This window comes from Desmodus rotundus, chromosome 6, assembly GCF_022682495.2.
Source record: "Desmodus rotundus isolate HL8 chromosome 6, HLdesRot8A.1, whole genome shotgun sequence".
Lineage (NCBI taxonomy): Eukaryota > Metazoa > Chordata > Mammalia > Chiroptera > Phyllostomidae > Desmodus > Desmodus rotundus.
This window is the reverse complement of record NC_071392.1, coordinates 112,402,488-112,414,678: the sequence shown is the minus strand read 5'-3', so window position 1 is coordinate 112,414,678 and position 12,191 is coordinate 112,402,488. Positions and strand designations below refer to the sequence as shown.

Sequence of the window (12,191 nt, the reverse complement as noted above, 5' to 3'; positions counted from 1 at the left end):
AAATCTAGTGAGAGAGAGAATAAATAAGTATTCCAATAAGTAATTACCAGATGTTACTTGCTGTGAAGGTTATGTGGGTAGACAGAGAACAGAAGAACTAATTTAGATGGGAATAAAAAGCTGAATATGAATATTCAAAGATGAATATGAATCCTCTTAACTGCTAGTGTACCTACAAATGAGGCCTTATAAAGTATGTCATGTTGATGTTAGGGAAGAAATTTAAATTAAAAAATATATACGTAATGTTTATAGAAGAGCGTTTATCAAATATTAAGTGATCTCTGGCTTTTAATGCTAAGTAAAGTGCACTTATTCTTTTTTAAAATTAAATACTGAATACCTAAAAAAAATATCTGTAACATGCATAAATTATAAAGAAGAATAACAAAATAATACCCATGTTCCCACTACCCAGCTTAAGAAATAATGCATTACCAAAAACCTCTTTTCCTTTTTACTACATGCATTCTGGTAATGACTGAACTTTTTACAAAGAGCATATATCACCTTTATAACAACAACAAAAACATTTTTTTATCTTATCAGGTTATTGTTTACTCTCTCAATTAATGATATATGAGAAATACAAATTTCCAAAGAAAACAGAAAAGCTGGACCCAAGGACTATTAGAAAAGTGCAAAGATGCAATTCTGTTAGCCCAGTGGTTTTCACACTTTTTCTTTTAAAGCATCAGCCTATATTTCTACCTTGTATGAACTGCATAAATAGAGCTGCTTAGTTGGGATTGTGGAGAGCATCCTGCAGCTGGATGTAAGGCACGTTCTCACTGTTAAGAGTTAGAAAGGGAAAGAAGAGAAACTCCTGGAAACCACCATCACGTCAGCAGGCTGGAAAATGAGGAAGTGGCTGACAAGTATACTTACTTTTCAGTTTCTGTCCCCGGATGGAGACTGTAGGTCTCATAAGAATTTCTACAAGGAGCTACAAAAAAAAAAATTAAGATTAAATCTTCAAAATTAATTCAAAGCACAACTTATAAAACAATCTGCTATGCTAACTCATGGCCCAAATATCTGTAACAGTATTACAAGAGCCTCTTGTTCCCAACACAGGCAGATGGCAGTGAGGCTCAGGGCAATGAGCTCTGCACCAAGTTTGAAAACCTGGGTTCCAGTCCCAGCTTAGTCACCTATTACCCATGTAAACTTGGGCAAGTCAATGCCCCTCCAATGGCCTCCCAGTTCTCTTTTTAAAAAATAAGCATATTTAGATAAGGTAATCTCTGGGATCCAATGTGGCTTTATTTTTTAAAAGCTGCAGAAAATCACTATGATTCTTCTTTTGCTTAAAAAACATTTGTTTTCTCTTACAAACTTTTTATAAAAAGAATCTCAAAAGAGATTCATAAACTACCAATACTGATTTCTACAGGGACTAGGGGTGATATGAATTCACTTTTCATTTTACATATTTAAATACAACACAATTTTGATTAAACTATTTACAATGAGCATATGCAATAGAAACCCATTCTGTTGAAACAAAAGAGGACAATTTACAATTTTAGAAGGGTCAATCCACCAAGAGGATATAACAATTACAAAGATGTACTTAATAACAAAGCCTCAAAATAAATGAAGCAAAAGCTGGCAGAATTCAAGGAAATACAATTCAAAAGTCATAGTTGAACACTTCGATACCCCACATTCAATAATACACAACTAAGCAACAGCAAAGAAAACTGAAGACTTAAACACAATAAACAGAGGGAGTTTGGCAAGAAAAATGCACCCAACTAGAGGTCAGTGATGGGCAAAAATGACCCAAAAGCCCGTATTTATGAACAGACTGAGATTCCTGGAGAAGCCAATCTAACTCACTGCAAGAGAGAAAAACCCCATGAAGTCAAGAACCATTGCTCCAAAGATGTCCTAAGGTGGAACAGGCACCTGCTAGAGAAAGTCACATTTTCACTAAAAATAGACATGAGGCTAGAGACCCACATTATTCTTTTCCCTCCCATAAACACATTGTTTTCTATTAAGTAAATTCCTTTATGAATGATTCAGAAGTGAAGTGGGTGGGGGGGTTCTCTTGAGCCAACTAGCAAGTAAATGTACAGGGCCACTCGGACTGCCGAGGAGAGCAAATGTTGACAAGAAATTAGAGAATAAAGTCTATGGTAAACGATATGTATGCAAATGTTTAATATTCAATCTTTAGTTTTGTAGAAAATGGCATCTCTAAGGAAAGAAAACTTTCCTAAAATTGAAGTGTAACGTGGTACAGCTCCGGTTTTTACATAGTGAATGTCATGCCTGTACAGTCACCCCCCACATCAAGATACAGAATGACCGCAACCCCCTGAAAGTTGCCCTCATTGCTGTGCAAGTGACAGGGGTCAGGACAGACTTCCCCGGGGGAAAGGAGGATCCCAGCCCTTCATTCAAAATAAATTTGGAATGATGCAAAAATTTACACATACATGATAAAAACTATAAAATATTGGAAGGAACATGGACACAGTTTATAATCCAACTGTGGGGAAAGCAAGAAACAAAATTCTGAAGCCATAAAAAGAAAAGATTGATCAATTTGACAACCTAAAAAGTAAACCTTTCTACATTTTTAATCAGCTTAACAATAACCCACAATCTTTGGACCACCTTATATTTTTAAAAAACCTTTCTACATTTAAAACTACCATAAATAAAATCAAAATTCAGTTGTCCAACTAGGAAAAAAATACAACAGAAAAGACAAAGGACCTTAAAAAATGAAGAGTACTTACAAATTGCTATGATCTGAATGTCGGTAACCCCCCCAAATTCCTATGTCAAATCCTACTGCCTAATGTGATAGCATCAGGAGGTAGGGCCTCAGGGGTGATGAGGTCATGAGTGCAGAGACCTCATGAATGGGATTACACACTTGTAAAAGAGGCTCCAGAGAGATCCCTAGCCTCTTCCCACGTGAGGAAGGGGGAAAGAGCAGGCAGTCTGCAACCTGGAAGGGGCCCTCACCAGTCGCCAAATCTGTCAGTGCAGTGATCTTATACTGCCCAGGCCCCACAAGTGTGAGAAACAAATTCCTTGTTGTTTATAAGCTACCCAGTCTATAACATTTATTATAGCAACCTGAAAGAACTTAGATAGAAAATCAGTAAGAGAAAAGCCTAATAACTAAATAGAAAGAATTCAAAAGCCACTAATAGACAATTAGCAGAAAAGAAACAATTTATAAACACACAAAAAGATATTCAATCTCATTCATAGAAGAATGCAAATTTAGAAAACTATGGAGAGAATACATAAAGAACTCTTAGAACTCATAAAAAAAGATAACCCAATTCAAAAATGAGAAAAGGAGCCCTGAGTAGCATGGCTCAGTGGATTGAGTGCAGCCTGCACACCAAAGAGTCGCGGGTTTGATTCCCGGTCAGGGCACATGCCTGTGTTGCAAGCCAGGTCCTCAGTGGGGGGCACGTGAGAGGCAACCACACATTGATGTTCTTTCCCTCTCTTTAAAAAGAAATGAGAAAAGAAGACGGACACTTTTTCAAGGAAGACATACAAATACTACGTAAGCTCATAAAAAGATGTGAACACCACTAGCCAATGCAAATCAAAACCATGACGTTCCACCTCACACCCATTAGGATGGATGGGTGTACTAAAAAACACATGTAACAGCAAGTTTTGATGTTTTGATGAGGACGTGGAAAACCTGGAGCCTCCACACACTGCTGGTGGGCATGGTGCAGCTGCTTTGGAAAACAATCTAATGGTTCCTCAAAGGATTAAATGTAAGAGTTACCATATGACACCGTAATCCCACTTCCATACCCCAAATTAATGAAAATCCAAGTCTACACAGAAAACTGTACACAAATGTTAACAGCACCACTACTCATAATAGCCAAAAAGTACAAATAGCCCGAATGTCCACCACTGAAGAATGGCTATGCAAATGTGGCATACCCATACAATAAACCAGTATTCAACCATAAAAAGGAATGAAGTGCTGGTACATGCTACAACAGGAATAAACCTTGAAAATATTAAGCTAAGTAAAAAAAAGCCTGTAACTGATCACATATTACATGATTCCACTCATATTAAATGTCCAGAACAGAAATATCTATAGAGACAGAAAATGGAGTAACAGTTGTCTGCGATGGGGGTGGGGGCTGGAGGACTGGGGGAGTAATAGCTGAAGCATGGGTTTCTTTTGGGTGATAAAATGTCCTAAAATTGGCTGTGGTGATGGTTGCACATATCTATGAATACACTAAAACCCCTGAATCATACATTTTTAAACGACTGAATTGTGTGGTATGTGAACTATATCTCAATAAAGCTGTAAATATACTATGAAGAAATGCCATTTTCTCATATCTGCTTAGTAAATACTTAAAATACTTGAAATGTTATGCTTGGTGAAGGAGGCTAGTGGGTGCCAGTAATGTTCTGTTTTGTGATTCGGGTGGCAGTGACAAAGGGAAACTTATCTTGTGGTTGTTAAGGGTGTGCTTTTCTGTGTGCAAGTTATACTTCAGTCGCCAAGTCCACAGAAACGTGCACACACTGTGACAGCGACGATGTGAGGAAATGGACACTCTCACACTTTGTCACTGGGATGTAAGCTGACAAAACCTCCTAAGTATGTAAACTGACAAGTTTATAAACAGTAAAAGACACAGATGCCTTGATCCCAAAGGTACAGGATATATTCCCAGGTACACAAAACTATGTACAAAAACCTTTATCGCAATTTGTTTGTAATAAGAGAGGTGTGAGAAAATTCTAAATGCCCATCCCCTGAGGCCCGAGCAAATAAATTATGATCATACAATCATAATTTAATTAAATTATAATCATACAATCATAATTAAACAATCATACCACGAAATACTACAGAGCTATTTCAAATGAGGCAGATTTACAAGTTCTCAAATGAAACTATCCCCAAACTAGAGAAGTACATGGAAAATGCAAGATACAAAGCAATGTACCTGTGTATATCATATGCCACCTCTATATGGGGAGAAAATAAACCTGAATCAGGGGTGGTGGGGTTATTCACTCACACACACACACACACACACACACACACACACACACACACACACACACAGAGAGAGAGAGAGAGAGAGAGAGAGAGAGAGAGAGAGAGAGAGAGAGAGAGAGAGAGAGAGAGAACATCTCCGGAAGGACATCTGCAAGGACTAGTAATCACAGCTGCCTCTGAGGAGAGGACAGCGGGGAAGTAGGATACATACCTTTAACTTTGTGCTTTATAAAAGCAAAGGTGGACGTATTGTCAATTCAAATAATTCAATTCTTCTAAAGTAAAAGCTATGCTGTTTCAACACAGGTGAGTGCTACTGAGCTTTTAAAAGTTAAAATTCTCAAATGTTTGCTATATATTCTGAAATGTTTCCTGTCTTCCATTTCAAGGGTTAACTTCTCAAACCATTAAGTAGTAATAATTGCAGTAAAAATAATAAACAAGTACTTACATCAACACCTCCAAACAAGTCAAAAATATATGTATTGGGATAAGTGGTTTCCTGGGTAAGTTTCCTCTCTTCAGTAACAAATGCCATAGCCTCCATGGAGAGAAGAGGAGAAATTTCCTAGTTTAAAGAAAGTGTACAGAGAGACATTCAGTTTTTGTATCTAACACAAACCAGACACCCAAGCATTTTAATCACAACTTAAATCCCCATGAGCCCAAAGATAGCCCTCAATGAACCACACTTCCTGGTATTCAGACCCCCTATAGAATCATCTCCCACACTGAATCTGGGCTGGTGTGACTCACTTCAACCAGCAGAGTGCAGCAGAAGTGACACTCAGCCAATTCTGGCCTAAGTCTTAAGAAAGATTGGCAAAGCCGGCTTTGCCTTTTTGGAACCCAGTCACCACGCTGCGAGAAGTCCAACATGGCCACTTCAGGAGGCCAGGAGGAGAACTGAGGCCAGGACTGACAGCCTTAGCTGATCTCCAGCTGACAGTCAGCATCAACCTACCAGGATGTGAGTAAAGCCACTGTGGACCTTCTAGATGATTCAATATCCAACCCAATACCACATGAAGCAGAAGAACCACTCAATCAACCTCTAAAATTGTTGGAGATAAATGGTGATTATTATTTCAAGCTACTAAGCTTTGGGATGGCTGGTTCTGCAGCAACAGATAACCAAAACATTGCTCAAGTATCGCCTCTTTCAGGAGGTCTCTGATTCCCCTCAGCCAGAGGCATTCTAATGCACCTCTGAACCCCCAAAGCAATCTGTAATTCACTGTGCTATGTAGCATTTTTACTTTGTACCTCTTTACAAACATATGCTATTTCTTCCCTAAATATTCCTTGAAGACTGAAACAGATTCCTCTTTGTATCAGCCCTAGGTCCCAAGACATAGCAGCCATTTAATACAGCCAATGTAGTGCAGAGGGTGTCGGATTTGGAGAGGCCAAAGAATCCTTTGTTCATAGAGAACGGAGCAATAGAAAAAAATAATAATCTTACAGAAAAGTTGATAATAATAAAAACTATAATAATAGCAGTAGTAGCTAATTTATTTAATACCTGGTTCTAAGCCCATCATGTATTATCTTTTTTAATCTTCACAATTCTGTGAGATAGTAGTAACTTATCCCAATTTTACAAATAAGGAACCTTGTCAGTGTCACATGTGGTAGAGCCAGGGTCGGAACACAGAAGTCTGGCTCCAGAGTCTGTGCTTACAGAAGAAAACAGAACTATTTCGGATGAAATAGGGGAGAGAGTAGGACGAATCCAGGACCCTCCTCATTATTCTCTCTCCTCAGGAGCCTGTGAGGGAAAATGGATCACAAAGGGCTAGAGCAAACACTGTTTGCTCAAACACTGGTGAGCATCAGAATCATCTGAAAGGCTTCTTAAAATTCATACTACTGGGTCCCACCTGCAGAGTTTCAAGAGGTCTATGGCGAGGTCTGGGAAAGTGCATTTATAGTAAGTTCCCAAGTGATGCTGATGCTGCTGGTCCAGATACCACACATCAAGAAATGCAGAACGAACTCTTACGGATCACCTGTTATATGCCAGGCACTGGGCTTCTGTATTTTAGTTCACTTACTCCTTAAAATAATTCAACAAAGTAAGTGTAGTTTTACTCATTTTACAGGCAAAAAACAAGACCACAAAGTTGCCTCGGGTCACATAATTAGTGACTGAACCACTTTCTCTGGATCTCGTTTTTTCTAATCTATAAAACCAGGAAGCACTTCCTGTTGGCAGCCTAGTACAGTGGAAGCTTCTCTTTGGATAAGACAAAGCTGGGCTCATCATACAGTAGCCACAGAGTTACGGGTGAGTCTCATTTTTTTTCAGTCGAAAAAAGAGAATATAAAAAGCATCTCATTTTTTCCTGCCCAGCAGCTTTCTCTCTTCTTCAGGTTAACAGCCCAATGCTCCTCCCCACTTTCCACATGGTTCTGCGGGGGCTGGCACCAGGAGCAAGTGATCAGGACTAACCAATAGTCTCTCACTCCTCTCACCTCAGTGGCTAGCCCATGTTGTAGAAATGTCACCCTGCACCTGTGATTATGTGGAGGAACTTGAGGTCACACACAGATGTCAAGATAAGAAATGGACAACCTAATTCTGTTAAGCTCCTGAATTCACACCTATGCTTGCCAATTATGTGAGATAATAAAAGATCTTCTTTTTTTTGTCCCAATTTGAGGGAGGTACTGTTACCTACAATCAAAATAATATAGACTAACACAAAGAAAAATACCACCCATCTCATAAAGTTACCATAAGAATTAAGTATGTCTGGAACACAGTAAATTTCAAATAAGTATTTGCTGGATGAAATAAAGAAATGATAATCACACAGCAAGCACTCACAAATATTAATTTCCCTCCTTCCCTTCTACTTCTTCCTCCTCCTTCAAATTCATTCCTGTGGATTTTGCAGGAATCAAATGAAATAATATATAACTATTTGCAAAGTGTTTTTAAACAAGTGAAAGAGGCTATAATTATTTCTATCCTAATCAGACTATGAGAAGATCAAGAATACAAAACGTCTTTTTTCCCCCCTCAATTCAATACATGACTTTTACTGCATCTTTAAAATACCATAAATAAGTCTGAGGAATCATGTGGCTTCCTGCTGTTTTGGAAGCTGGACAAACTTAGATCTTATTCATTAGCCTGCTAGAGAGTTCCTTTCTCAGAAACATAGATGCCATCCAAAAATTTTCTGATATCCTTGTTTTTAACTGTTGTGGCTTTGCAGTATCAAAGCAGCTCAATTTTATACAAATTCAAGGTTGTTTCCTTCAAGAATTACTGTATTTTCCAGACTGTAAGATGCACTGGACCATAAGACGCACCTAGGTTTTAGAGGAGGAAAATAGGAAAAAAAATTTTGAAGCAAAAAATGTGGTCCTACTCCTGCCTCTTGTGTCCCCACGCCACCGCCACCCAGGTAAGCTACATTTGGACTACAAGACGCACCCCCATTCCCCCCCAAATTTGTAGAGGAGGGGAAGGAGTGCATCTCATAGTCCAAAAAATACAGTACCTCACCTTTTGGGGCTTAAGATACTGAACAAGCAACTCGTGATCTCATCCAAACCCTGCACATGTATTTTTCACCCAAGAAATTTCCGATTTCAAAAGAACCGTTCTCCTGAATAACGACGTCGCTGGGGAAGTGAGCGAACACACACCCATCTTCTAATGGAAGCCTAGTGTAACGCCCTCAATCGTGTTCTGTACATGACTGCAGGTGGTATAAACAGAGGCCAGTTCCTTTCTATTTCCCCACCACTTATCAACCTGGAGTCTCTTCTTTTTCTTTCCAAAGAGACTGAGCTCTACATCGATGTAATTGCAGTCCCTTAGCCGCACGCCTCTGGGGTCCTTCACAATAACTGCAGCCCTTCGGAGCGATGTCCACATTTTCTGAAATGTCGACAGTAATTGCTGCGAGTGGTCTTCATCCTCGCAGGAGATGCGGCCTAAAACATCTCTTCTTAAAGGTAAAGATTAAGCTTATTCTGGAGCCTGTTATATTTTAGAATGACTTATTATGTGACAGAATAACCAAAACGTCACCTCTGAAGAACACTGCATCATTAAACTTCATCATGACCAAATATAACTTGCATGGGTTTCAACGGCAGTTACAGCTGGTGCTCTAAACTCAAATGTGGACCAAGTTTAGGTTTAGATAAGGTAACTCCAGACCTACTAAATCAGAAACTCTGGGAGTGGAGCCCAGCACTCCGTTTGAACAAGCCTTCCAGGTAAGTCTGACACATGCTCAAGTTTGAGAACTGCTTTACCGTATCTCTCGGCATTCTCTCTCCCCCCCAACCACCAAGCCCAGTCCCTTCAACCTTCTTATGTGAGTTGTAATTATCAATAACCACAAGGCCGCTTCCATGAGTCTTCAGCCATATGGGATCTTTTAAACCCCATTCAAAAAGAAAGCCATCTCAATCCCAGGGCACAGCGCTGACCTCCCAAATTAAGCAAGCACTGACACAAAGCTAAGCCCAGAAGGACTACACAGGGGACCCAGTGGTGATTATCCCTGGGTGGAAGGGTTTTATTTTCTTTATAGGTGAGTTTTATTTTCCTCTTTGCACTTTTCTGAACTTCCCAAATGTTCTGCACCTTACACGATAAAAACAAGCTGTTTTAAAAAGTAGACTGAAAGAGAGACTGAAAAAAAAAAAGTCAACATCTTGTGTCACTTGGAGGCCCTGAATTGCAGTCCCTCCAAGGCCCGAAAGAATTACCTTGAGGATGTTTTGACACTCAACGAAGTCACTGTGGAGGTGGCTCGTTGCATACAGCTTAAGGAGCAGCTGAGGAATTCCACTCCATTTGGACTGTTTGTCCCTCTCTGTCAAAAAAGTCTCAGTGAACTGTGAGTCAAAAAAGAAAAGAGAAAGAAACATTTTACAGTGAGGAAAGAACTACAGTTGACCTCGAACAACATGAGTTTGAACGGTGTGGGTCCACCTACATGTGGATTTTTTTCAGAATTCATAGTCAGCCCTCTGTGTCCCCAGGTTTCACATCCACAGATTCAACCAACTGCAGACTGAAAACAGTGTTTCTGAACTGTGGTTGGGAATCCACGGAAGTGGAGGGCTGCCTGTACGCATTGTTCTCTGCCACTTTACATACGGGGCTTGAGCATCTGCAGATTTTGTTATCTGCAGACGTCTTGGAACCAATGCCCCGCGGATACTGAGGGACAACTGTACTAGCATATAGGGCAAAGGAAAGCAGCTGTGTCCCAAATCCACCCAGGACAAGTAATTCAAAGTCTTCTTTCTTAGAAACCGTCAAAGGCTCCCCAACAGCCTATATGCTAAAGTCAACCCCTTGCCTTGTGATACAACACCTTTCATATCCTATCACCTACTTTCCTTTCTAGCCTCATCCCTTTCCCAATGCACACTCTAGGCTCCAAATAAATATATTCTCTCTCTGTGCCCCTCTGCACATGTTCTTCCCCTAAAATACCCTCTCCCTGTCTTTTCTATCTGGAAGCTCCTTCTCAGTCTTCAAAATGCAAACCAAATGGCCTGAAATTTTCCTTGGTTGGGCTTCACCTCTTCTTTCTAAAGGAGTAGGTAGGTGTCCTTCCGCTGGGCCCTTATCTAATATTTATCCTAGTGTACCATAATTAACATTTCATTTCTTCACCTCCCCCTGTAGAGTACAAGCTCCTTCAACGGGTACCAAGTTGTTTGTTGTGCATGCCTTCTTTCTCTCAAAGAATGCCAGGCATTAGTTTAATAACAGGTACATTAATCAATTAAGGCACAATTTCCACTACACTAGTGGGACAAACCATTATCAGGGGCTGGATGTCAATGCTTTTCATGTGCACCTGTCCCTCAATCAGATTAGAAGTTCCTTGTAACTGTTATTACAGAATATGCAGGTCTTCAATAATGTCTTAAGTCTATCCTGACACGTCAGTCCTAACAACCTAGACAAGTCCCATTATCCTTCCTGAGCACGTTTTATTTAATTGTAAAAATAAGATAATAATGGAGCAATGGGAGGTAATGTTTGTGACGGAAATTTGTATTAGGATGAAACATGGGAAATTACAATTTCTGTAGGTAAAAAATGATCAAATATTAGCAATTTCATACCATCCAGTAAGCTCAAATCAATCCAAGTCCAAAAACAATGGACCAACCTCCTTCCTTTCCTTGAAAGGAAATTAAAGAAAACAAACATCATTTTATGGGAGTTAGCAAAAGCAGTGCTTACAGACAAATTTATAGCTGTAAACATTTATATTTTAAAACATTTATATTTTAAAAATGGAGAGTGATCTCAGATCACTTATTCAAACTTCCACCATGAGAAACTAGGAAAAAAAGGAATAAACCAAACACACAGCAAGCACAAGGAAATAAAAAAGATCACTGCAAAATTGCTGAACAGAAAAATAATCAAAAGTTGGTTCTTTGAATAGAGCAATAAAAAGAAACACTTACTTACACTGACCAACTTACACTGACTCAAATCACTAAATTCAGGAATGAAAGAAAGGACATTACTACCAACCTTACTGAAATAGTTTATTGATGAGTACTGGAAACAAGTGTATGCCAACAAAATAGATAACTTAGGTAAAATAGCCAAATTCCTAGAAAGGTACAAACAAAAGAAACTGACTCAAGGGGAAAAAAAACCCAACAGAACATCTCATGGCCTACAAGAGATCAAATTAGTGACTCAATAGAAAACAAAGAGAACTACCCACCACAAAAAGCTCAAGTCCAGATCCTTCTATTAAATACAAGGGAATACTTCCCAACTCACTCTCTGAGGCCAGTATTACCCTGACACCAAAATTAGACAAAGACATCACAAGAAAACTACAGACTAATGTCTCTTATGAGAACAGACACAATCCCCAGAAAAATACTAACAAACCAAATCCAACAACATACAAAAACAATTACACACCAAGACCAAGCAAGATATATCCCAGGAATGTAAAGTTGGTTCAATGCACAACAATTGATCAATGTAATTAATCTGATAAAGGGTTATTTACCAAAATAGCCACAGCTATCATAATTAATGGTGAAAGCCTGAATGCCTTACCACTAAGATCAGTAAAAAGACAAGGATATTGACTCTCACCACTTCTATTTAACATTGTAGTAGAAATTCTAG

At 39.1% G+C, this 12,191-nt stretch overlaps 1 protein-coding gene and 1 pseudogene across 2 annotated transcripts in view; both read right to left on the bottom strand.

The window, feature by feature from the left end:
• The window catches only part of TRPC4AP (transient receptor potential cation channel subfamily C member 4 associated protein), a 75,191-nt gene that overhangs the window by 43,462 nt on the left and 19,538 nt on the right, over positions 1-12,191 (bottom strand). For both annotated transcript variants that reach the window (XM_053926164.1, XM_053926163.2), the window contains exons 2-4: positions 9,776-9,904; positions 5,487-5,603; positions 889-946 (exon numbers count right to left, since the gene is read on the bottom strand). In XM_053926164.1, coding sequence (XP_053782139.1) covers positions 889-946; positions 5,487-5,603; positions 9,776-9,904 — 304 coding nt within the window. The remainder of the gene's footprint in view (positions 1-888; positions 947-5,486; positions 5,604-9,775; positions 9,905-12,191) is intronic.
• LOC139441002 (large ribosomal subunit protein uL6-like) lies at positions 8,166-9,117 on the bottom strand (annotated as a pseudogene).